Source organism: Pipistrellus hanaki (assembly GCF_964339955.1).
Source record: "Pipistrellus hanaki genome assembly, chromosome: X".
Lineage (NCBI taxonomy): Eukaryota > Metazoa > Chordata > Mammalia > Chiroptera > Vespertilionidae > Pipistrellus > Pipistrellus hanaki.
The window spans coordinates 73095139-73121966 of record NC_140524.1 but is presented as its reverse complement, the minus strand read 5'-3'; the positions used below and the strand labels follow the sequence as shown (position 1 = coordinate 73121966).

At 42.2% G+C, this 26828-nt stretch overlaps 1 protein-coding gene and 2 pseudogenes across 3 annotated transcripts in view; all 3 read right to left on the bottom strand.

The window, feature by feature from the left end:
* The window catches only part of LOC311614713 (ferritin light chain-like), a 51397-nt pseudogene that overhangs the window by 4999 nt on the left and 19570 nt on the right, over positions 1-26828 (bottom strand). The gene's annotated exons all lie outside the window — the stretch shown is intronic.
* Positions 192-1800, bottom strand: LOC311614655 (heterogeneous nuclear ribonucleoprotein A1-like; annotated as a pseudogene). The gene has a single exon. The product of its transcript is annotated as a heterogeneous nuclear ribonucleoprotein A1-like (transcript).
* LOC311615017 (A-kinase anchor protein 8-like) lies at positions 7241-10123 on the bottom strand. The gene has a single exon (XM_084870162.1). It carries the CDS (start codon positions 9340-9342, stop codon positions 8038-8040), a length of 1305 nt encoding a protein of 434 aa, XP_084726288.1. The 5' UTR covers positions 9343-10123; the 3' UTR covers positions 7241-8037.

Genomic DNA, 26828 nt, shown 5'->3' with positions numbered 1-26828 from the left:
AGCAAAAATATACTTAGGAAAGTGAAACAAGGAAGGCCTATAGAAGAAGCAATAGCAGAGCATAGGCTGGGCTGCTTTGGAAGTTAGAGGATAGGGGATCTTGGAGGCAGGTTTAGGGGGTGAGTTGAATGAGTTGCTACTGCTACTGCCCATTACTCCCCTCGTTGCAAGATTCATGGGGTCCCTTAGAGGTCAGGGAATACATGCTGGGGTTGGGAGTGGGGTGAAGAGAGAAGGAAAGGAATGGCATGGGCGTGCTCCTTGGAGGGAGAGCACACTGAGACCTTTAGTTTCAGGGGTTTTAAAGGTGGGGCGTTTTTTGTTGTTGTTGGGTTTTATTTTTTTTTGGAGGGGAGAGGGGAGGGGGTTAGGGACAGATTATTAGAATATTATTCAGCTTTATGCAGATGTACCAAATGGAGATTTATTCTTTTTTTTTTTTAAAAAAAAGACATATTTATTCAGGTCATGATCAGACTATTACATTTAGCAATCAACAGCATGGGTGCAAAAAAAAAAAAAAAATCTACATTAAAACCCTTGGTTGAAATGCTTTACACTTTCCACAGAACAGAAACTAAAATAACCTGTCATACAATTAGTCACAAATACAGTCCTCAAGGTTTTTTTGCCCATTCACATGCGTATTGTCTAACACGTCTTCTTTGTGGCAGCTAGGCCCTGCCACCACTGTGCTTGGCTGAGTTCACAAATGTGTTGTAACCTGTAGCTTCCCTGTCACTTGTCTGGCTCTCCTCTCCTGCTAAGCTTTGTTTCCTGGCAGTAATTAAAACCTTCTGCCACTGCCATAGCTACTGCTGCTGCTGGAACCACCATAGACACCTTGGTTTCGTGGTTTGGCAAAGTATTGACCTCCACCACCATAAGGGCCAGAGCTTCTGCCTCCTAAGTTTCCTCCTTTCATAGGCCCAAAATTTGAAGATTGATTGTTGTAATTGCCAAAATCATTGTAGTTTCCACCACCTCCAAAATTGCTTCCATCATTACCAAATCCATTATAGGCATCCCCACCGCCACCATATCCACCGCCACCACGGCTGCCACCAAAGCCACCTCGACCACTGAAGTTTCCTCCGCGACCAAAGTTGTCATTTCCACCAAAACCACCTCCACCACCACCTCCGAAGTTTCCAGAACCACTTCGACCCCTTTGGCTGGACAAATCACTAGCTTATATAGGGCTTTCCTTATTTCACAGTAGTGGCCACTCACAGCACAGTATTTCTGAATGACAATCTTGTCCACAGAGTCATGGTCATCAAAGGTTACAAAAGCAAAGCCCCTCTTTTTGCCACTGCCTCGGTCAGTCATGATTTCAATCACTTCTATTTTCCCATACTGTTCAAAAATAATCTCTTAGGTGATGTTCTTCAGTGTCTTCTTTAATACCACCGACAAAAATCTTTTTCAGTTAAGTGGGCACCAGCTCTTTGAGAATCTTCTCTTGAGACAGCCCTCTTTGGTTCCACAACTCTCCCGTCCACCTTGTGTGGCCTTGCGTTCATGGCTGCATCCACCTCCTCCACAGTGGCATAGGTGACAAACCCAAAGCCTCTGGAGCGCTTGGTGTTTGGATCTCTCATCACCACACAGTCCGTGGGCGTCCCCATTGCTCAAAATGGATCCTCAGACTCTCATCGGTTGTTTCAAAGCTCAAACCTCCGATAAAGAGCTTCCGCAGCTGCTCTGGCTCTTTGGGAGACTCAGGCTTAGACATGATGAACAACAGGGGAAATTCCAATGATGCTTACTCCACGGCGTTCACCAGCAGAAAGCAAGATTTATTCTCTTAATGTGTCTGTCCTAGGGTGTGATTGGCAAATGGTACTTAACTAGATTTGTTATCTACCTCCCAGAGTCCAGTGATTTAAACTATTTACATCTGATTGCTGAGAAGAATTGCAAACCATTTACCCTTAAGTGTCTTTGGTGTAGAGAAGAAAGGATTTGTTAGGCCTATAAGGCAATACAATCCTTATGGGCCATTTGTAAGCTTCCTTCCACAGAACAAGAGACCAGAAAAAAGCTTGCTGGACACCAGGACTTAGACCACACAAGGAATGAAAACTGACGTGAAGGTATCTGGTTGCACATCTGCATTCCAAGGAGCACACCAGCTCAGCCCCCAAACTCACTGACAAGTTTCCTGCCAGTGACTGCTTATAAGGATGAAACTACAGCTGCTGGGGGCTGCCGTCAAAACCCAATATCCCCTTGGCTCCATGCTGTGCAGCCCTTCCCTTTGGATATTCCGTCCCCTACCCCCTTTCCTTAAATAGACTCAATTTTACTTCAATCACAGCCCGAGTTAGCTATTTAGCCTACCTGCGTGCACCATCCACCATGCTCACCTTTCAAGATTTACTAGGTGACTGCAAACTCTCTTTAACTATCTGTCTGAGTTTCCCTGTTCCACTTGTCCTAGAATTTTCCTAGCTTCTCACTATTCTGTAACAGTGCCTACTGTGTTCCCAATCCTATACAAGAGAAACCTTCAGCGAGAAAGAAAAATGTAAAGCATGTTCCCCTCCTTTTGATGACAACATGCTTTAAGTATGGGAGCAAGACTATAGTATTCTTATTTTCCTAATCAGAGGTTGGGATTTGCGGTCTGAGAAGAACATGTGCTCCCATGGAGACATTTGAACAACATTGAAATCTGTACCGTAATTTTAAAAAAATCAGGTTTTGATTATAATAGGAAATACAGACACATGAAGAAAGAGCATATACTACAGTCATGAGCCGCACAAAACTTCACTCTCAAGGATGGACTGCGTATCCAATCATGGTCCCATGAGATTATAATAATAGAGTTGAAAAATTCCTATCATCTAGTTATATCGTAGTGCAACACATTATACAAATAGCATTGTGTTACAATTACGTACAGTAACATGTTGTACAGCTTTGTAGCCTAGGAGCTGTAAGAGAATGGAATGTGTCGCCCCAAAATATCTCTATTTGAAATAAGGATTATTTTAGGCTTGTTAATTTTAAGAAACAGCAGACTTGGGAGAAGCTCTAAAAATTAAGTAGAAGTTACCCTTTGTAAGAGATGTTTGCATTTGTAAAAAAATACATATCCATTTGTAAAGCCGTCTTCCTCCTTGCCTTAAGAAGAGCTTGATGACCTAATCTCCAGAAACTCTTATCAATGCAGAAGACAAGGGATTTAAATCTGCCTAACTACCCTGTTTCCCCGAAAATAAGACAGTGTCTTATATTAATTTTTGCTCCCAAAGATGCGTTAGGTCTTATTTTCAGGGGATGTCTTATTTTTCCAAGAAGAAGAATACATTTATTGTTAAATGAAAATAAAGGAAATTTATTACCTGTATATGGTACGGTAGTACTGTAGTTGTCAACACAAACCAGACAAACTGTGAATCCTACAGTATCAAGAATTTACTTATTTATTCAGTGACAATCATGTCATCATCTTCTGGAACATCATCATAACAATCCAATTCCTGGATTTCCTGGTGAATTTCTTGTGACTCCATTTCTTTCAGAATCAGTGGATCAAATCTCTCATGTTTAGCAATAGCACTGTCTTTAAATGAGTACTTCTTGTCAAGGTAGCCTGCTCGCAGTGCATTTGCAATGCAACTGTCAGTGATTTTCTCCCATGAATTCTTCACCTAAGTCACAACTTCTTGCAGTTTAGGTTTCACAAAGTTTCCACGCTGATTTCTCTCCATTCTATTTTCAATGTAGTCATTAATTTCCATGCGCAAATTGTTTTTGAATGGCTTGTTTATTGTAATATCAAGAGTCTGGAGATAGGCCGTCATTTCTGCGGGAATCATTATCTGATCTATTTTTCTTTCGTGAAGAAATGTCTTCATGTCTTCAGAGCAGTGAGTGCTGGCTGCATCCCAGACTAGCAGACCTCTTTGGCTCCCTCACATAACAAGCGGCAGCATTAAATCGACCCACTTCCTTATAACTGCTTGTGTGGCCCAGGCTTTTTCAGTTTCAAGAATGAAAACGCCCAAAACATGTTCAATCTTTTCCTTCTTGCCCTTAGAAATGATTAAAGGTGGGATTTTAGTGCCATCCAGACAAATTGCCAAAATACAGGAAGCACGTGCACTTTCGTAAGCAGTGGAGGGAATGTACACTAAGGAGGCACCCCGCTGTTCAATTGTTGTTTGAGATGATTGGGGCATAAACACTGCAGTTTCATCCATAGCAATCATTTTGGAAAGATTGTATTTAGAGAAGTCAGCATCATCAATAAAGGACTTGAATGCAAGTGCTCGCTTAATAACTTGAGTATCTTCCAACCTAAACAATGTTGTAGATCTTCTTAAAGACAGTTCACTTCGCTGAAGGAAATTATCCAGCCAGTGTTGTGATGCTTTGAAGTCTTCGGGGGTTATGCCAAACTGTGGTGCCATTGCAAGGGCAAATTCTTGAATCTGAGCCCTATTCACATCCAAAGCCTATGCTCTCCTGTCAACAACCCATTCATAGATCAGGTCTTCCAGCTAGGAAAATAATGGTTGCCAACCTGATCCACACTTGCGCTTTTTAGCATTTCTCTTGTCCACTTGTTCAATGAGGTTACCATACTCTGCTCGCCATTTTCAAACCAGTTGGATACTCAACATCTTCTCTTTGCAGAAAGCAGTAAGATTTTGGCCCCAAGAGTCTCCCACGATTCCTTTCTTGTACTCTACGGAGTAGCTTTTTCTTTTTGCGCTCATTTCTAGGGGTAAAAAAAAGGAATTGGGGTATCAAGGTGGGGGGAGGGGGATCACTTAAAATGACACAGGGGGGATCAGGGGGGGGGAATCAAAATGGCACAGGAGAATCAGAGTGGGGATTACCATTTTAGTAACCCCTTTTGATCCTCCTGTGTCATTTTAAGTGATCCCCCTTCCCCCACCCCTGTGCCACTGAACACCTTCACCAGACATCCCCCCTATCCCTTTATCAGACATTTACCCCTTGGGGCCTGCCTGGGGACTGTCACTGGGCTTGTTGGGGCCTGGATCTGGGCTGGAGCAGGGTCTGCCACTGACTGAGAACCTTCAGTCATCATGAGGGCGGCCGCGAGCATCAGGTAGTGTCACTAGAGACAGACCAGCACTCACCACCTTCACCGCGTCCCGTCAACTCTAATCCTCCTGTTCTTCTACATGCATCTGCGAAAGTCTCCTCCTCTCTCCAGCCCCTCGCTCACCGCTCACTCTGACCTCCACTCCGCCTCCACACAGCAGTGACATTAGGACTCCTCATAACGTCACTGGTTGCTAGATGCCAGTTGGGGCAGCCCTAGCGACCAGTTTATGGTAAATTAATTTTCATTCTGAGACAGAGCCTAGGGAGGACCTTATTTTCGGAGGGATGCCTTATATTTCACTCAGAAGGAAACCTGTAAGTAGGTCTTATTTTCGGAGGATGTTTTATTTTCGAGGAAACACGGTACCTTAACCTTGTTTACTATAACTTCCCATAACTACTTGACACCCTTCCCCCCAATAACTTCTTTTTAGCTGGAAATAGTTTTTATGGTGATAGTATTTAAGGTCATTTCTTAGTGTTACTCGGTTTTCTTGGGCTTCTCTCATTATACTGGAGGTATACATGTTATTAAATATTTGTTCTCTAAATCTGTCCTTTAGTGCTAAGAGTCAACAGAGAGATAGAGGAAAAATTTTCCTCCCTTAGTGTCCATGTGTGCAGTAGGCTATATACTACCTAGATTTGTGTAAATGCGCTCTATGATGTTCACAACAACAACATTGCCTAAAGATGCACTTCTCAGAATAGATCCATATTAAGAGGCACATATGCAATTGTTCATTAGTGTCTAAGGAGTGGGACAGACAGTGCTATACCAGGTATAACTGAACAGAAAAAGAGTTTGTCTGCCAAACACTGAACTCTGAGAGTTGAAGCAGAGGAATTAGTCACTCTATGGCAGGGCACCACACAAGCAGTACGGGGAAGCTGTCACTTAAAAGCCCAAACTCTCCAATGGCTTTAATGGCAAAAACCTTGAGTAATCATAAGCAAGGGATTCAGGGTCCTGGGCTGTGTTGATTGGGCACTTATTGTGCAAGCTTCTGCAACTTTATCAGATTTATTGAGTCCTTGGCAATATACTCTCAGGGTCTTTGTGACTGTGGCCATTCCTGCTTACAGAATTCTGCAAGACATCTTGGGATTGCGAGTCAGTGATGCTATCTTTTTAAAAAAAAAAATGTTTAATTGATTTTTTACAGAGAGGAAGAGGGAGAGAGAGTTTAGAAACATTGACGAGATGAGAGAGAAACATCAATCAGCTGCCTCATGCACACCCCCTACCGGGGATATGCCTGCAATCAAGGTACATGCCCTTGACCAGAATTGAACCTGGAACCCTTGAGTCTGCAGGCCTACACTCTATCCACTGAGCCAAACTGGTTAGGGCTAGTAATGTTATCTTAAACCCAGGAAAAAAGCTAGACATTTTGTGTTTTATAGGCTACATTTTTCTATTATCTTAAGCAAAGTATGCTTTATATACTTCCCTGAAACTTGCTTTTCAGGCAATTTTCCAGGCCTCAGGACATGACTATATTTGAATACAATTATGAGTCTCCAAAGAGCTAATGTAATAATTTTAACTAAAAGCTAAATTCTAGTATACCTATTCTGTTATGATTTCTCTCTTAGTAACAAATTAATTTATAGAAAAATTATTTTTTTGTAAAATACTTGAGATATTAAAAAGTAATATTAAAATGCACAGGGAATGACCACTCCGGGCAAGCCCTAGATGCACCATATAGATAAGACCATAGCTGAATGCTACCCTGTTAATTGTTGACTGTTAACTATCCTATACTCACCTATATAAGAGATGTAAATGTCTATCATTTAACTTTTATTCAATCCCAGAGGATTCCCCCATTTTGTTTTTCTGCACCTCCCTAATTTGTCACCATTGAATTTCATATTGTGATGTATAAAATAAGGTACAAACTTTCCATCTTCTGGAGCGTTATTTCAATCTATTGAGATATTGTATCCTAGCAATTGTCAGCTGTTTGACTTAAATAAACTCCACAAATTCCTCACAGGTTTCAATTTTTTATTTTATTTTATTGATAATGATGATGATGATGATGATGATGATGATGAGAGAGAGAGAGAGAGAGAGAGAGAGAGAGAGAGAGAGACTTGTTCCATGTATTTATGCATTTAGTGGTTGCTTCTTTTTTTTTTTTTTTTAAATGAAATGTTTACTTCATTTTATTAATTTTTTACAGATAGCATCATATCTGTGGCGATTTATATTGGTTTTCCATTCACGGGAGGAACATCAAGTTTTCTTCTTTATTACATTTAAGAGAAAGTAACTTGATTTAAAGAAAAGACCCTAAAGTAATGCAGAGGTGGAACACATGAGATCAATTCTGAAGGTAATTCTCCAAGGATTAAAGATTGGGAAACAGTGCCTGAGGCAAAGTGTCCTTAGTCTTGAGGGGCCACTGGGGGTGCTTCCTTCCAGTGGTGCATTTGTCGGAGTTCACTGATGTATCAGGACGAGGATCACGTTAACAAGATTCTGCTACTTCTTGTGAGAATCACACCCCATTCAGTGAGCTATAAAAGCAGAGGTCGAAAACTAAAGCCAAAGCAAATTCTTAAAACTTAAAAAAAAAAAAAAAATCTTTATAAAGTAAGATATATCCTAGTAATAATGAGCTGCTCCCAGACAAAAATAATAATAATAATAAAGGAAGGGCATTCTTAACAAGCAAAGTATCAAAATCTAATTGCCCAACTCTTATTATTCCACAGCTGCTTGGGGGAATGTATTTCTGTGGCTTTCAAACCAAGGCAGAAAGCCACACAACTCTAAGACAAGCCCATGAGGTACGTTTTCTGAAGGAAAGAGCTGGGTCTCTTCACCAAAATGTTTTCAGCATATTCCAGTAACACACACCCTAGTACTACTTAAAACCAAAGATCAATGCATCATATAACACATCCCTTGAAACAGGGAAAGGAGGCTCATTCTGTGGGAGTGATGTCTTTGGACTCTGTGTCAGTTTGGTCTACTGCAGCTTCTGTGGCAGCTGGAGCAGGAACAGGGACTGTTACAGTGCCTTCCGCCTCTGCTTTGCCTTCCGCCTCTGCAACATTATTCCCAGCCTGGGCACCTTCACTTCCGGCCTCTGCATCCAGGTTCCCAGCCTGGGCACCTCCACTTGCGGCCTCTGCGTCCGCGTCCCCGTTCCCAGATGCCATTCCACAGTGCGTGTCTGCCTCTGGCGGCTGTTCAGGATGGGGACCACTGGTGGCCCCTGCGCTGTCCACGGGGCTTTCCCCTTCCGCCGGCATTTCAATACTTTTTGGAGTGGGCACTCCTTCCCCCTCCACTGCCTTCACCGCTGCTGTGATCACCTCCGCTAACACTTCTGCGGCCACCTCCTCAGGAGTCTCTTCCTTGTCATCGCCTCCTAAATTGTCAACTCCTTCGATTTCTGGATCAACGGCTTCATTGGTGAAAGGGTCTTCACCCTTAAGGTATTTTTCCAGCATCTTCACTATATGTCTGTTGTTCAAAACACTCTTAGCCACATGGAGACTTGTTTTCTTAAACTGTTCAGCAGCCAACCGGCGGTTGTGATTGTGATCCACCGAGTGCAGGTGCCGTTGGAGGAGCTGGTGCTGCGCAGGGATCAGCATGTCGCAGGCCAGGCAGTGAGCAGCCTCGATCTTCTTGAAGAAGTGCTCTTGGCCAATCCCTTTGAAAGGATCTGGTTTTGGTTTTGCGGTTTCCTTCTCCATCAGTTCCTGACGTCGCTTCTCAATCTTCTTATTCCTGTTAACAATGTATTCCTGAAGGAATTCCACCGTCTTGTCAGGCAGTTTGGTACTTATAAACCGTAGTGTCTCTTTGTGAAATTTGCTTTGCAGATGCTTCTGGATTTCTTCATCTTCAAAGCTCCGAAACTTGCACACGGAACAGGCAAACTGAATCCTGTCAGCTGCCCGGTCTCGCAGCCTGTCTCTTCTCCTTTGTTTCTCCTTCCTCTTCTTCATTTCATCATCCTCGTCATCCTTCTCTCTCTGCCTCCCGGGATCCAAGAATTCGTCCTCACCCTTGAATTCTTCATCTCCTGACCGGAAGTCACCAGCTCCATCGTCATTCTCGGAAAAATCTCCTTCGCTGTCAGCTCGGGCCTGTTTGGCATCCGGCTCATCGTAGCCTTGAAACTGCTTCCGTTTCCTGCCCATGCCGTCTGGGCCGCAGCGGTCAACGCCTCTCCACCTGGGCCTGGGTGTTGGTGGGTCCGGCACTCCAGGCCCCATAGCCTCCGTAGCCCTGCTCCATGTCTCCCTAGTGGTTGCTTCTTGAATGTGCCCTGACCAGGAATTGAAACTATAACCTTGGTATATGGGAGGATGTTCTAAACAACTGAGCTACCTGGCCAAGGACTGAATTGTTTTTATGTTGACCCTTCTATGAAACCAACAGCTATTTAGTCAGTGGCTTAAGATTCCAGGTTCTATAAAGAGAGAGCCAGGAGAATTTTCTACATAAAATAGTGAATTTATTCACGATAAGGTAAATAAAAATGAAACTGGACAACCAATAAATCTGGGCTGCCTGTCACTACTTGAGCCAATTAAGCAGAGACATGGTTGAATTATATATGAGCATTTGTTCCAACAATGCCAGCAGTATGGGAGAGCAGCAGGTCATCCACATAAAAATCTGCTCTGTCCACCCTTTCCTCATAAGCCAGCTGCATATATGGAGTACAAAGACAAAGATCACATGGGAAAGTAGGCAAAAGGAATAGGAATGGTGTAATGGTTACAGATTACAAGGGATGCAGGCTGGGGTTTTGCAAAGTGCTGGGGTTTTGCAAAGGGCTGAGAGTTTGCAAAAGGCTGGAGCCTTTGGTTTCCACAAGGTTGTTCATCTTTCCATGATAATGGAAAGCAGCTCCCAGATGAGATTGGGCTGCATTTCTAGGTGAGCTCCAAGGTCCCTTGTAAAACTCCCAGCCAGGTTAAAATGTACCTTCGTTTATCAGAACAAAACAATCATGATTAACAGAATATGATTACTATTTCTTATAATTATAGTGAATCCCCAAGATTCTATTCCTGCCACTAACAAAAGTTTCACACGAAGAACGTGCGAAGATGTATAGGTTAGTCCTACTACAGTGCACACATTATAAAATAATATTGGTATATTATTTTATACTAAGATTTTAGAACTAGAAAAATCACTACTCATTGTCCTCATCCATAGGTGCAGTTTATGTTCAGTCTCTTCCTCCCTCCCTTTCCCCGATAGTAAATCCCTTTTCAGATAGTAAATCAGTTACTTAGCATTTTCTCATATCAATAATACCTCCACATGCCCAATGATACATTTCACACAAAAGACATTTCCAAATAGGTTAACCAGCCTCATCTAGGCCCCACCCAAGGCACTCACAGATCAACACCCCAGCCCTATACTAACTCAACACATCCAGATCTAAGCCTTCATAACTTGATTCAGCAGACACTCAAGTTCCTACAAAAGTTTTCAGCCATGTCTGAGAGGCAGCCGTGGGGCAGGTGCAGGCGAGGAGCGAGCTGTTCCGGGCCTGGCTGCTCCGGGCCTGGCCTCTGTTGCTTTGGTTCGTTCCACAACAAGCTGCTCCAGGTTTGGTCACTGCCGCTCCTGACCTAGTTGCTCTGGACTTGGCTGCTGCTGCTCCGGGCCTGACCGCACCCGACCCGGCTGCTCTGGGCCCGGCTGCCCCGGGCCCAGCTGCTCCGAGTCTGGCCGCTCCCAGCCTGGATGCTTCGGGCTTGGCTACTGCTGTTCTGGGCCTGGCTGCTCCCAACCCGGCTGCTCTGGGCCCGGCTTCTCTGGGCCCGGCCACTCCGGGTCTGGGTGTTCCTGGACTGGCCACCCTGGGCTTGGCTGCCTCTGCCTCAGGCTTGGCTGCCACTGCCCCAGGTCTGGCTGCTCCAGTGCTGGCTGTTGTTGCTCTGGTTCTGGCTGCTGCTACTCTGGGGCCTGGCCGTTGCTGCTCCGGGTCTGGTTGCCACTGCCTTGTGCCTGGGCACTCTAGGCCTGGCCGCCGCTGTTCCAACATTCTGCCCCCCCCCCCTTTTTTTTTAAACGCATATATGTTGCAATGTTGGCTGGTGAGTTGAGTTCTGACTTAGTCTTTGATTTTTCAAGATCTTCTCTGTATTCTTAAGTAATTTTACTATCTTTTGCTCTCACTTGATTTCTTCACATTGAGAACTTCTTTGGTTTCTTCCTCCTTGTCCTGGGAGCTCAGCAGGTTGGCCTGTGGCACCCCTTTGTTCTCCGAGGGCTCCCGCGCTGCTCCAGCCTGTTGCCGGGGTCGGCGCCGCCCAGGAAGCAGCCCCCGTCCTTGGCTCTGTTGCCCGCGCTCAGAGGTCGAAGGCTCAGGGGCACCCCCCACCTTGGGGGCCCAGTCGCCCGGCTCCCTGCTGGCATCCGGCTGGCCAGTGTCCGGCAGGGGCTCCTGCTCCCCGTCGCGTTCCTCCAGTCTGGAGCCTTCTTTCTCCTTCCCGCTAGGGGAGTCTAGGATCAGAGTCAACAGACTGTCCTCTGCGCGCAGTGCGCGCAACTCTGAGGGCTCCGCTTTTCGCCACTCCCCTGGGATTCCGCCTCACAGCCCCGTCTCCCCCTGCCGGAGCCTGGGTCCCCAGGGTCTGGCCCATAACTTGGGGCTCAGCGCTGCCGGTTCGAGGGTTCAGCCCAGGCTGGGGGTTTTATTTCCTTCCTGCTAGGGAACGCCAGGCAGCACCCAGCCCTCTTCTCCTCTCCGGCTGCGACCTCTCCGCGCGAGTGCGTGCGAGCGCGCAGCATGTCTCCGTACCTTAGGCTTTTTTTCAGCTCCTCTGATTTTCCTTCTGGTTTTCTATTTCCTTCTTGTTGTAGAATTTTCAGTCAGTCGACTACCTGTAGCTCTGGGCGATGTCCACTCTACATTTTAGTTGTATTCCATTGAAATTGTTGTGTGCTGCTGCGGTTAGGTGTCTACCCGAGCAGCCATCTTGCATTCTCAATTGTAATAATTTTAACAATAAAGATTTATTTAAAAGAAGATGACTAAAAGCCAAGGATGAGAGAGATAAAAGCCAAGCAAAAAGACAAGATTTTATTTTATTTTTTAACTGTATGAGAACTTTGTTGAGTAAACTACAGATGTAGAAAAAGTAATTCCAGAAGAAATGGGCTTAGCAAACAAGTTCAAGATGTTAAGGAAGGGCCCTTGGAACTTGGGACCGAGACAGCTAATGGAATAGTGTCTAGGGAAGGTGTAAAGGGAAGGACAAGAGAAAGGCATGTGAGTGCTCTCTGGAGGGAGAGTGCCAAGGCAAAGTTTTTATAACATATTATAGTTGATTACTCATTAAGCCCTTAAAGAGTATCAGATTGATGTTGGAGATATGAAAAATGGGGCTCAGAGTACACATAAGTTTTCCTTCAAATGTAATTTTTAATTTTATTATTATTTTAAAAATATATTTTGTTGATTTTTTACTGAGAGGAAGGAAGAGGGATGGAAAGTTAGCAACATTGATGAGAGAGAAATATTGATCAGCTGTCTTCTGCACACCTCCTACTGGGCATGTGCCCACAACCAAGGTTCATGCCCTTGACCAGAATCGAACCTGGGACCTTTCAGTCCACAGGCCAGTGCTCTCTATCCACTGAGCAATACGGGTTTCGGCCAAGTGTGAATTTTTAAAATTCAAGTTATTGGGATGACATTGGTTAATAAGATATTTCAAATGTCTATTTCTATGATATATGATCTTTATATTGCATTGTGTGCCCAACAGCCAAAGTCAAGTTATCTTCCATTACCATATATTTCACCCCCTTTATCCTTTAATACTTCCCCATCCCATTTCCCTCTGATAACCACAGTATTGCTGTCCATATTTAAAAGTTTCAGTTTTATATACCACATATGAATGTTATCTGATGGTTCTTAGTTTTTTCTGACTGCTTTATTTTGCTTAGCATGATATTCTCAAGGTCCATTCATGTTGCAAATGGTAGTATTTTTAAAAGCAGAAGTAGAATATTGGGACTAGCTACAAATATAAGAAATATAAATCATGCTCTGTTAACTGTGACTGTTCTGTTCTGATTAGAGAAAGCATATTCTAACCTGACTGAGAGTTGTATGTCTTGGTGATAGGGGAGACTTAGGATCAGATAGATAGAGAACCTGAATTAATATGAAAATAATTGTATTATTTTGAAATCCTAGAATATATATACTTCTGTGAACAGAGGATTAAGTTTCTTATATGGGAATAGAAGTTTAAATCATTCTTTTTTAAGTTTCATTTCTCAGGTTGGTGCATTTGCATACTCCCTTTGATCCCAAGCAAAGTGATTGAGGAGGTGATTCAACTGTTGACAATATACAATGTACCCAGAAAGCAAACAGAACCATTAAACATGGTCAGGCCAATCCCACCAAGAGTCAAGGCATCATCTAATCTCCAGATAACCAAGAACAATGGCTGAATTCTGAATTCTGAGGACCTCCAGGGCTCTGCTCCCAGCCTCACCCTGGACCATTGCCCTATATAATCCTGTCTCCAGCACCTTGCTGTAAGACAGGTTTTGGAGTCTTGTTAGATCCCTGTCTTCTTGGTTGGCTGGCCTCAATAAATGCCTTATATGATTCAACCCTGCCTTCATTATTGGATATTGTGACAAGCAGCCTGAGCCCACCCTGGTGGTTTCCCAGTAACATTGGGACATGGTTGCTAACACTGAAATGGAGTCCATCCTCCTTTTCTAAGAACTGCCTACATTATGGAAAGATATACAACCTCCTGGCCAAACAATCTAATCCTGAAATGCCCACCTTTTGCAAACCCCATCCCCCATTGCCTGTAATCTGGTCTTCGAGGTGCCCCATAGTACCTGCTCTCTGTGCCCCCAACCCCGGTCCGCATTGCCTATAACCTGTCACCATTATACCTTGCATAATTTCTCATGTTTGTAATTCCTACTCTCCCACCTAATCTTTGCCTCCTACCCAATATAAGCAGCTGGCTTATGGGGAAGTGCGGAGCAGAATTTTGTGGGTGATCTGTTGCTCTCCCATACTGCTGGCATTATTGGAATAAACACTCATATAGGATTCAACCCTGTCTCTGCTTAATTGGCTCAAGTAGTGACAGGCAGCACAGACCGCTTGGTTGTCTGGTTATACTATTTCATCTTTTCTTATGGCTAAGTAGTAATTCATTATGTATATGAACCACATCTTGAAAAAAAAAAAGAATCATTTATTTGTTTGGTTTGGTTTTGTGAATTCTCACCCAAGGATATTTTTCAATTGATTTTTAGAGATAGTGGAAGGGCGGAGAGGCAGAGAGCTGATTAGAGACACATTGGTTATTTCTTACACGCACCCTGGCCAAGGCCAGGGATTGAGCTTGCAACTGAAGTAGGTGCCCTTGACTGAAATTGAACCCCAGACCCTTCAGTCCTCAGGCCAACATTCTATTCACTGAGCCCAACCAGCTAGGTCATTCACATCTTCTTTAACCAATCCTCAGTGCAAGAACATTTGGTTGTTTCCATGTCGTGGCCACCTTGTATAATGCTGCAATGAACATAAGGAAATAAATGTTTTCATATATTTGAGGTAGATACCCAGAAGGGTTTCTGGGTCATATTGCAACTCTATACTTATAATTTTTTGAGGAACCTGGAGATTGCTTTCCATAGTGGCTGTACCAGTTACAATCCCAGTTATGTAGGAGGGTTCCTCTTTCTTCACAACCTCTCCAACACTTATTACTTCTCTTGTTGATAATAGCTATTCTTACAGGTGTGAGGTGGTATCTCATTGTAGTTTTTTTGTTTGCTTTTATCAATCCTCACCCAAATGTATTTTCCATCAAATTTTTAGACAGAATGGGAGGGGGAGAGACAGGTAGAGAGAAACATCAATATGAGACACATTGACTGGTGGATCAAGCCTGCAACTGAGGTATATGCACTTGACTGGTATTAAACCTTTAGTCGGAAGGCTGAAGCTCAAACCACTGAGCAAAATGGTTTGAGCTCATTATAGTTTTTATTTGCATTTCGAGAATAGTGAAGTTGAGCATCACTTAATATATTGGTTGGCTATTTGTATGTCTTCTTGGGAGAAGTGTCTGTTCAGGTCCTCTGCTCATGTTTTAATTAGATTTTTTATTTATTTTTATTTTTTTAATTTTTTCCCCAATTTATTATTTTTAGGATACTTTTTTTATTGTCTAAAATTTTACATGTCTCCTTTTTCCCCGCTTGACACCCCCTCCCCAGCCATCCCCACCCTAGGCAAACCCCCACTGCCCCAGTGTCTGTGTTTATTGGTTATGCTAATATGCATGCATACAAGTCCTTTGGTTGATCTCTATCCTCCCTCCCCTGCCATTTGTCTCTGTATCTATTCTTGTTCATCAAATTATGTTGATCATTATATCCCACATATGAGTGAGATCATGTGATATTTATCTTTCTCTGGCTTATTTTGCTTAGCATAATGCTCTCCAGATACATCCATACTGTTGCAAATGGTAAAAATCTTCTTTTTTTATAGTGGCATAGTATTCCATTGTGTAGATTTACCAGTTTTCTAATCCACTCATCTGGTGATGGGTACTTAGGTTGTTTCCAAATCTTCACTATTATGCTACTATGAACATCTGCCAACTCAGTTTATTTTTTTATTTTTTTTAATAAGTTTTTATTGTTTATATTATTACAAATGTTCCTTTCCCCCCCCCCACCATTGCTCTCCTCCACCAGGTTCCCACCCCACCCTCTGCCCTTTCCCCACTCCCCATTGTCCTCATCCATAGGTGCACAGTTTATGTTCAGTCTCTTCCCACGCCCCCCTCTCCCCTTTTCCCCAAGAATCGTCAGTTCACTCCCCTTCCATACCTCTGATTCTATTATATTCACCAGTTAATATTGTTCATCACATTTTTTTTTAATTTCCTTGGTTTTTAGATTCACTTGTTGATAGTTACGTATTTGTTATTCATAGTTTTTAACTTTGTTTACTTTCTCTTCTGAAAGAACCCCCTTCAGCAATTCATATAATTCTGGTTTGGTGTTGATGAACTCCTTTAGCTTTTTTTTATTAGTGAAGCTCTTTATCTGACCTTCAATTCTGAGTGATAGCTTTGCTGGATAGATTATCTTTGGCTGTAGGTTCTTACTATTCATCACCTTGAATATTTCTTGCCATTCCCTTCTGGCCTGCATGGTTTCTGTTGAGAAGTCAGCTGACAATCGTATAGGTGCTCCTTTATAGGTAACTACCTGCTTTGCTCTTGCTTCTTTTAATTATGATGTGTCTTGGTGTGGTCCTCTTTGGATTCCTTTTGTTTGGAGTTCTATGCGCTTCCTGGACTTGTAAGTCTAATTCTTTCACCAGGTGGGGGAAGTTTTCTGTCACTATTTCTTTCAGTATGTTTTCGATATCTTGCTCTCTTTCATATTCTGGGATCCCCATAATTCTGATCTTGGTTCGCTTGAAGTTGTCCCAGAGGTTTCTTACATTATCTTCAATTTTCTGGATTCTCTTGCCTTCTACCTTCTGTGGAGGAGTGTCTTCTGGCTCTTTATGTTCCAAATCTTTGACTTGATTCTTGCAATCTTCCCTTTTGTTTTTAGGACTCTGTATAATATTTTTTATTTCAGACAATGTATTCTTTATTTCTTGTTGATCCCTTATCATTTCTTGATGACTCCTTATTAATTCTAGTTGATCTCTTTTCATATCCTCATAGGTCTTATCCATCTTTTCTAGGAAATTCTTGAAAAACCTTATAAGCATAGATTTGAACTCTATATCCAGACGCTTTTTGTCCTCCATTTCTTTCGTTTGTGATCTATTTTGTTGTCGCATTTCGCAATTACAGATGGGACGGGGTTTCAGGGTGGAGCCTGCAGCTTTGGCTTCCGTGAGCCCCGCCCTATGCGGGTCCTTCAGTGCTTGCTGCTGGCGCCTCTGAGAGAAAGGTGCCCTCAATTTTCGCCTGCTGCCAAACAGTCTATGCTCTCCCCCAATGAGCCCGGTATTGGGGTTCAGTTCAGTTGGAGGTGGGATTGGAGGTGGCGTTCAGAGCAGTCTGGAGCCCCAGTCTCCTTCCCGTCAGGGCAATCGAGCGGCACAGCCAACTGTCCCTTCTCTGCGCGCAGTGTGTGCGCCTCGGGGACCTCCTTTCGGCGCTCCCCAGGGGTTCCGCCTTATAGCCCAGCTCCCTATGGATGAGCCTGGGTCCCTGAGGTCTGGCCTAGAACTGGGGTTCAGAGCAGTCAGGGGCCCAGCACAGTCGGAGTTATCTCCTTTCCGCCAGGGAACGCCCGCCAGGCACTCTGCCTCCCCCTCCTCTCTGGCTCCGTCCTCTCTGAGCGCTGCGTCTCCGTACCTTGGGCTTTTCCAGCTCCTCTGTGCCTCCTTCTGGTTTTCTCCTTGCTTCTCGCTGTAGAATTTCCAGTCAGTCAACCTTCCTGTACTTCTGGGCAATGTCCGTTTTATATTTTAGTTGTATTTTATTGAAATTGTTGTGTGCGGCTGCGGCTAGGTGTTCACCTGGGCACAGCCATCTCGGATCCTTTAATTAGATTTTTTGTTTGGTGTTGAGCTGTATGAGTTCTTTATATATTTTGGATATTAACCCCTGTCAAAGCTGTTCAACCATTTGGTTGGTTGCAATTTTTCCTTTGTTTGCAGTTTCTTTTGCTATGTATAGCTTTTTAGTTTGATATAGTCCCACTCATCTATTTTTGCCTTTACTTCCCTTGTCTTTAGGATCAATCTTCTCTAAGACCAGGTTCATAAGTTTGGTACCCATATTTTCTTCTACGTAATTTATTGTTTCAGGTCTTATATTTAGGTCTTTAATCTATTTTGAGTTAATTTTTCCATATGGGAACAATTTAGTCTAGTTTCATTCTTTTCCAAGTGGCTCTCCAATGCATTCAATACCATTTATTTTTAGTTTTTGTTACTTACTCCCCAGCTAAGGATATTTTTTCATTGATTTTTTTTTTTTTTTTTTTTTTTAGAGAGTTTGAAAGGGAGGGAATGAGGGTGATAGAGAAACGTCAATGTGAGAGAGACATACATCAATTGGTTGTCTTGTATAATAGTCACAACTGATGCCAAGGATCAAACATGCAACCCAGATATGTGCCTTCATCAGAAATCAAAACCATGACCTAGTGTGTTGACATTCTAACCACTGAGGAACACCAGTGAGGACATAGCACCATTTTTTGAAAAGGCTTTCCCCCCCTCCCCCCTCCATTGTATGTTTTTGGCTCCTATGTAAAAAATTATTTGACCATATTGCTGTGAGTTTATTAATGGGCTCTCAATTCTGTTCCATTGGTCTTTGGGTCTGTTTTGCTGCCAATGCCATGCTGGTTTTTTTGTTTGTTTGTTTTTAATTGATTATGGTATCACACAAATGTCCTCATCCCCCCATTCCAACCTCAAACCCCTCCCCATGTATGCCCCACGCCCCTGTTGTCCGTGATTACTGGTTAGGCTTATATGCATGTATACAAGTCCTTTGGTTGCTCTCTCCCCCTTTCCCCCACCATCCCCTACCATCCCTCTGAGGTTTGACAGTCTGATCGATGCTTCCCTGTCTCTGGGTCTGTTTTTGTTCATCAGTTTATGTTGCTCATTATTTCCCCTAGACGTGTGAAATCATGTGCTACAAGATATACACTTGTAAGAACCGAGAATGAGACCAGCCATAATAGTTATGCTGAGAGGCAAAGGAATCAGTCTGTAGTGAGTTTCTTTCTGGGACAACAGTTCTTTTGAGTCCCAATTTCTATGTCAAACAATTCCTTATGTGTAGATGTCAGCAATGATATTTCAGTTCTAGATGGTAGACAAATGGTGGAGATGCAGGTCCGACCATCTCTGGTTTGGTCCTGGGCATCCTTCAGTGATGCACAGCTGCTGATTGCTAGTATGGCAAGGCGTCTTCAGCGTCTTCCTTCTCTGGACTGTTTCTTTGCTGTCTTCATGGATGGAGCAGTCCTTTCGATCCCTCTCTGTTGCAGGAATCCACATGGTCCTGGAGTTGTTTTCTGAAAATATACAAACATATTCTCGACCAAAAGGTAATAAAGGAATATTTATTATAAATTTTACTTGGGATAGTTTTTCATTTTTTGCCCAAATGATTTTCCTCTGGCTTGTTTGGACACCATGTGTGTTTTTCATGGGTGTCTTGCTGTTAATATTACAACTGAAAATTGTCTAAAGTACAAATTTTCTAGATGTAATTTACTTACAGAATCTTTTTCCTTACATGATATTCTACTATCACTCCCCCCCCCCCCTTTTTTTATTTAAATATTAGGAGGCTTTTGGAAATTTTATAATGTAGTCTTGATAGTTTTTACATTTTAATTATTTGCTCTAAAATATGACTGCTTTAGGTTCATTATGTTACACAATTTTACCATGAGATGAATTGCCAATAAAGATTTTTGTTAATACTTTAGGAGCAGCTTTTTGTACATTAAAATCAATTTTTCTAAGATATTCACTTATTTCAATTAGCCAATTTAAATTACTCTGAAAACTTGACTACTATTCTACTGTCAAACTCAACACTCTACCAACATTCTAATTTTACCTTGTATATATTAGTGGTAAGGATTATTTGCCTTCTTGAGTAGGCCCTGAGCATTCCTGGAACTAGGCTAGATTTAGATATCAAAAACCCACTTCCTCTCACCATGGGTACAAGACATCTCAAACAAGTCTTATTGCAATGAGAGGACAGCTGCTGTTGGCCAATTCTCTGTTACCTGGGTCTCAATTTGAGCTGTGCATGGGAAGCAAAGCAGCCATGGGGGCAGGAGACCTCCCTCAGAAGGGGTGAAGGTTCAGGCCGCTGCATAGTTTGGGGGGGGTTAAGGGCCTGTGCCCCACCTCTGTTGACCCCCAAGTTCTCTCCTGATGGCCCCTCTGCAACTGTACCTGTCTTAGGTTGTTCCTTCCCTGGGAATCTTACCCGTCTATGGCTAACCAGCCATCTTCTGGTGCCAAGCAGGGTGATGTGAGGTTCATTTCTGTGTGTCCCCATCGCCTCCATGCTCAGCATCTGCCTTGGGATCCCCTTGCCTTCTGGGGAGGCCCTGACACTGATCTCATTTCTTTCTTTCTTTCTTTTTTTAAACATATTTTATTGATTTTTCTTACAGAGAGGAAAGGAGAGAGATAGAGCTAGAAACGTTGATGACAGAGAAACATCGACCAGGTGCCTCTTGCACACCCCCTACCGGGGATGTGCCCGCAACCAATGTACATGCCCTTGACCGGAATTGAACCTGGGACCTTTCAGTCCGCAGACCGATGCTCTACCACTGAGCCAAACCGGTTTCGGCTGATCTCATTTCTTGGGGAACCCAGGTTTCTTCTCCAGGAATGGCCCAGCTCACCCCACTGCGAGAGAAACATATCCATGGTACCAGCCACCATGATGCTTTAACCTCGGTATGAACTGAAAACTCAGGCAACAGCTGTGGGCAACTGGACTATGAGTGGAGGGTCCCTTTTGGCCAAAAGGGTCAGAGTGGCCAATGTAGCCTGTTCAGGTGCCTTTCCAGGGGGCCCTCTACACCTTGGAAGGGATGAAATTCTTTCATGTCATTTTTAAATTACTGCCAGGCCTTCAAAAATTGGTTTGTAAGTTTGGGATAATTGTACATTATGCTGTTGTAATTCTAAAATATCAAGAGATGTGTTACCTTTGTCTCCAAGCACCAGAGATGATTTTTTTATTGATTCCCAAGGGTGAGAGGTATTATTATACGTCATGGGGGTAACTCAAATCTGGGGAAAATTATGACAATGTAGAATAGTATCATGTAAGGATATTCTTTGCTCTAGGCCATGGCACTTCCACTTTAAATTGGTTGTGAATTTCTTTAGTTACATTTTCTGCACCACTCCCAGGAGCAAGTAATGATAATCCCTTCCTTTGGTGTCCACACAAGCCAGAAACCTCTCTTTAATTTTATACACAAAGGAGCAGTGGTTTGATTTTGCATTATAAAGAAGGGACGCTGGGTGGTGACCCCTGTGTATACTTCTTTGCCCCACCCATGGTCCTCTGGATAACCAAGGTGTTTGGTATCATTGGTGACTACATTAGGCGGGGGTATCAGCCCATGTAAGGGTTCCCACCGATGAAGGTTTAGGATCATTAAGTCCAAAATACTTCCCCATTAGCCCTAGGTAATATTACTGTACAGCTGATGACTGCTAGCATGGCAGGAAAGACGTTCTCAGGTGTTCTTGGGGTTCCGGTTACCTCACCCTTTCTTTTTTTAAATTTATTATTATTATTATTATTATTTTACATGTGTCCTTATACCCTTCTTACCCCCTACCCTCCATTCATTCCCCCCCCCCCCCCCCCCCGTTATGTGTCCATTGACTCATATGTATGCACTTGAATCCTGGTCACCCCTAACTGCCCTTCCCTGCAGGCTTGATCGCCCCCCAACTGCCCTTCCTTGCAGGCCTGGTCTTGCTTGCTTTGTGGTGGCATCCATTTCTATTGGGATTTACTTATCTTCTATAATTGAAACTTTGTAGCCTTAAGCCGAGTCCTGGGCCAGCCAGGGTGTGTGGAAAACTTGGCTTCCTCCATTGCTGGGGAAATCCAAGCCTCTCTCCTGGTTGCTCAGTGTCTGTTGCCATCTTGCATGCGGTTATTTTGCATACCCACTCCTGATTGGATGGTGGGCGTGGTTTGTGGGTGTAGTGGAGTGATGGTTAATTTTGCATATTACTCTTTTGTTTGATAGGATACTCTCCCACCAAAGCAGATTAGGAACCCTTCATTATTTTTTTTTTCTGTTTTTTTTTTTTTAATTAAGGTATTATATATGTACATTGCCCTCCCTCACCCCACTCCCATACATGCCCTCACCCCCCAGTGTTTTGCATCCATTGGTTATGCTTATATGCATGCATACAAGTCCTTTGGTTGATCTCTTATCTCCCCCACCCCTTTTTGTTATTTTGTTGCCCAAATACTATCTCTATATGCTATAAATGGTAGTTAATTATCCTATACCCCCCCAATGTAAAAATGTAGGAGTCTCCCCATTTTACTCTTTACCCAATTTCAGAGATTTCTCTGATTTGCTTTCTCCCAAATCTACTACCACTTGATTTCAGTTAACCCTCCTTATGCCTACTACATTGATAGTAATGTATAAACTACACTGAAAAACTGCCATTCTCTGGAGCATTTTCTCAATCTGTTGAGATTTGCTTCCTGTCAAACAGTCATTAGTTTAGCTCAAATAAACTCATAAAAAATTCTCTACAGGACTGGACATTTCTTATGTGGACACTGCATGCAATAATACATTGTGAACAATTTTGTAATCCCATTTGCTTTTACTCTGTTCCCTTCAATAAATTCTTCTAACCAGGACTTTGCATATCTAACCATTACTTTACATATGTAAAGGACTTCTCACACTTTCACAGCTTTCTTTTCTCATTAACTCTTAATAAAGAACGTATGGGCATATATCCATAATTAATGAATATAGACAATGGTGTTGTGAAGGCCTAGGTGTGCTGGGGCTGGGAGGAGGGAGGTTGGAGGGGGGGGATTGGAGGACATCTGTAATACTGTAACAATAAAAATAATTTTAAAATCTGGGACTATTATCTCCACTTTAAAGGTAAGATAATCAGCCCTGAAAGGGAAAGTGATTTACCAAGGTCATGCACCAGAACCATGACATTCCTACTAATGTTGACCTCACCTTATAGTACCTGATCTGAATTGCCAGACTCAATCATTGCCCCCTTTTCTATTCTGAACCTCTGTTTTTGACAGGGCAGAAATGTCCTGATTTATCTTTACAATGGCTATTAGAATGTTTGAGGTGGAAGGAACCTTAGAGAGCCTTTAGTCCCACTATCTCACTCCATTAATAGGAAAAATAAAGCTTAGAATGGTGAAACAACTATCCCACAGTCAAAAAGTTAGACTAATTTTCAAACAGGCTTTGAACTGGCCAGTCATGTGCTTTGCTCTCCCTTACATTTCCATTTACCTAGCATCCTTACAATCAAATCCCTCAGACTTGTTTTAATCTTTTTGGTCTCTAAAACTGACACAACAGAAATTCAGATCAGATAGGGATGAGGCTCATGTAAATATAGGCTTGTCATTTTTTCTAGCCTGGGTCAATGTATAACAGAAACTAGAGAACCTGGAAGAAAAAAATAAAACTGGGAAATTTCTGTGCATTTTGCATAGTGTTTACATATTTGTAACATGATGTGTCAATTGGTACTTATTACTTTATTTTTTTTATTTTGTTTTTTTAAAAAAAAACAAAAAAACAACAATTCGTTATTGTGGAAAGTATTACATACTAGTATACCCTCCCCCCCATTGGTCCCCTCCAGCCCACCCTTACCTTATGCCCCAGGCCCTTACCACCCCATTGTCTATATCCATGGTCATGCATATATGCATACAAGGTCCTTGGTTGGTTACCTCCCACCTGCTGGAAATGCTCTTAACCAATGTCCCAGGGATAAAACAGATGCTCAAAAAATGTATCGACAAAGCACTTTACTTCTGCAGAAGGATGCAATACACCAGCAACTTGGCTAGCAAGCACAAAGAATGGAAAGTCCATTCTCCTTTTTATCCCTGAAGAGTTACTGCACCATACCCTGATTAGCTTAAGGGTGTGATTTCACAATCTGGCCCAAATGTCTGACCTGAGGAGGGCAGGGCAACATGGATGGGAGCTATTTCAAATGCCTGTAGGGAAGTGGTGTAAAATTATGTTTTATCTCCTACTGGTAGGTCTGTGGTTTTAACTACCTGTTAAACAACTGCCTTCCTGGAAATGGGAAGAGCTATGCCTTTGTCTTTTCCAGGAAGGGAGGCCTGGGTAAATTTGAGTACAAAGTTAAGGGTTACATAAAAAAGGAAATGGAGCTAATATCTAAACTATAGCTTTGATAGAATAGACTTCCTAATTCTTACAATTTTCCCCTTTTATGATACAATTTTGTTATTTTCTTCAAGTTCAATGAATTGTCTTTGACTTTCAAGTTCTCCAGTATCTATGAGAAGGAAATTGTTCTGCTGGTATGCCACTGGGATTTGTCTGGTTAATGCAGTCTTAATTAACCTTTGGATAAGGCCTCTCATACATGGAATAATGCAACATTAAACTACTGTCATAACTCCTGTTAACATAAAACCATTGAAATCTGTGTTGTATTGTACCCCGAATCTCACAAAGGACGCCTCAAGAAGTCAAATTGTGGAGTCACTTATTAAAGGTCAGCGGCATACTAGGGACAAAAGTGCTCCAGATGTTGAAGCCCCTAAAAGCTTGCCACATCTGGCTCATATTGGCAGTATATCACAAAGGTATGATTACATCTTTGGATTTGGAATGAGGAACCTGGTTTGCCCAAAGCAGTTATAGAAGCAAAATTGAGCAAGTTATCTATAGTTTTGGGTCTCCAGATCACTGAATCAACAGAAACACATTATCTGGGGCCACCAAGGCAATTTAGAATAATTGTGCTGTCCAAATCCCGGAATCACTGAGTCAACCGATACTCATAATCTGTAGCTACTGAGATAATTTAGGGTAATTGAGCTGTCCTGGTTCCAAGAAGAATGTGCTTCAATAACCAGTGAGATCATAATCAATGGGATATTCAAAAACCACTATCACTGGAGTATTCAATCGACTGGGATAGCATACGTAAGTTCAAAAAATCAAAATAACTTTTCTACAGTTTTAGCAAGCAAATAATTACAGAAGCCAAGCAGCAGGGTTAAAATATTAAAAAGCAATAAAAAAATATTAAAAAGTTGCTACCATGCTTCATTCTCCACTGGTTTTATGTATATGAGTCAAATCATGGACTCATCTCCATTAGTTAGGACAGTGGTCCGCAAACCATGGCTAGCGTGCCACATGCGACTCTTGGCCCCTTGAGTGTGGCTCTTCCACAAAATATCATGTGCAAGCATGCATATACAGTGTGAATGCAACTTCATGGCCCATGTGCAGAAGTCAGTTTTCTGCCTGGGTGAGTCTATTTTGAAGAAGTGTCGTTAGAAGAAGCAGGAGTGTTGGTCGGTGGGGCAAGGGGAGATGCAGTGCAGGTGGGCCGTGGGACATGCAGCACAGGGGAGGCGAGCGAGATTCATGAATGAGTTGAGTGAGCCAGTCAGTCAGCAGTCTCATTGTGCAGTGGTTAGTGCTAGTTGCTTCCACAAATCATGCGTGGGTAATAAAAGTACCTACTCGAAGCATAAAGTTACCTGTATTTTTCCAACCAGCTGCAAAACCTAAAGGTATTTTTGTCATCTATTTAAGAATTGTAATTATTTTGTGTTGGTGGCTTTATTATTATAAAATGAAACTTTTTTTAGGTGCCCCGTTTGACATTGCTACGAAGAAGAAGCAAAGAAAAACGGAAGACAAAAACCATGAATTTAAAGTTTAATGGACCGAAACTTTTGCATTTATTCAAAACTTAAATGGCCTTCCGACCTCTTATTTGTCAGGAAAAATTGGTGCATAACAAGAAATCAAATTTGGAGAGAGACTTTACAACTAAACATGGGTCATTTAGTACTAAATATCCTCGGTGATGCAAGGAAGAAAGCAGTTGAGGAACTTCAGAAGAGTCAAGAAAAATCAAGTTCTGTATTTAATTACTGGATGCAATCTTCCAACAATGTTAATATTGCAAGTTTTGTGGTTAGTCAAGAGATTGCTAAGAGATGAAAACCATGTACAGTGAATACATAAAAAGTTGTTTTATAAATGCATCTGAAGAGCTATTTCGGGATTTTAAGAACAAAGCAGATATTCTAAAAAAAAATTAGAGTTACCATTGTCTACTAAAACAGTACAATTTATAACAGTCAAAATGTTTTCGAATGTAACTGAACAGCAAGTCAAAGATCTTAAATTGGTTTCAGCTTTATCGATTCCAGTTGATGAGTCTTGTGACATAAATGATACAGTGCAAGTTTCACTTTTTGTACGATTTATTTCATCTACAGGACCTAAAGAAGAGCTTTTAGAATTATTGCCGAAGGTCAAACACGTGGAGAAGATATAGCAAATGCTGTGATTGAGTGCATTGAAAAACATCATATTCCACTCGATAAAATAGGATGACCGGCGTAAGAAACACGTTTGTTGCTATTTTGAAAGAAAAAATTAATCACTAGATACTTACCATTGCATCATTCATCAAGAAGTGCTTTGTGCGCAGACATTTCTAGAAGGAATTTGCAAAGTTATGGAATTGGTGATTAACATTATCAACTCCATTATAGCTAAAGCTCTTAATCATCGCCAATTTAAAGAATTTTTAGTCGAAATGGAGAGTATGCAGATCTGCTGCTGCATAACAAGGTACTTTGGTTATCAAGAGGAAACGTTTTGAAATGTTTCGCTTCCTTATTAACAGGAATTAAAGAATTTCTCCTTGAGAAGGGGTTCACTACCCAGAACTAACGAATTGTCAGTGGATCCAAAAATTTTATTTCATGGTAGACGTTATGTCTCACCTAAATTAGCTTAATTGTAAACTACAGGGGAAAGGGAAACACCATTTTTTCGATGTTAGAAGTTATTTCATTCGAAAACAAATTATCTCTTTTTGCTCAAGATTTTGAAAGAGAAACTTTGATTCACATTCCAAGCC

Bases quoted from the DNA above. Each gene is read 5' to 3' on its own strand.
- LOC311615017 (XM_084870162.1), bottom strand. From the start codon at position 9,342: ATGGGGCCTGGAGTGCCGGACCCACCAACACCCAGGCCCAGGTGGAGA.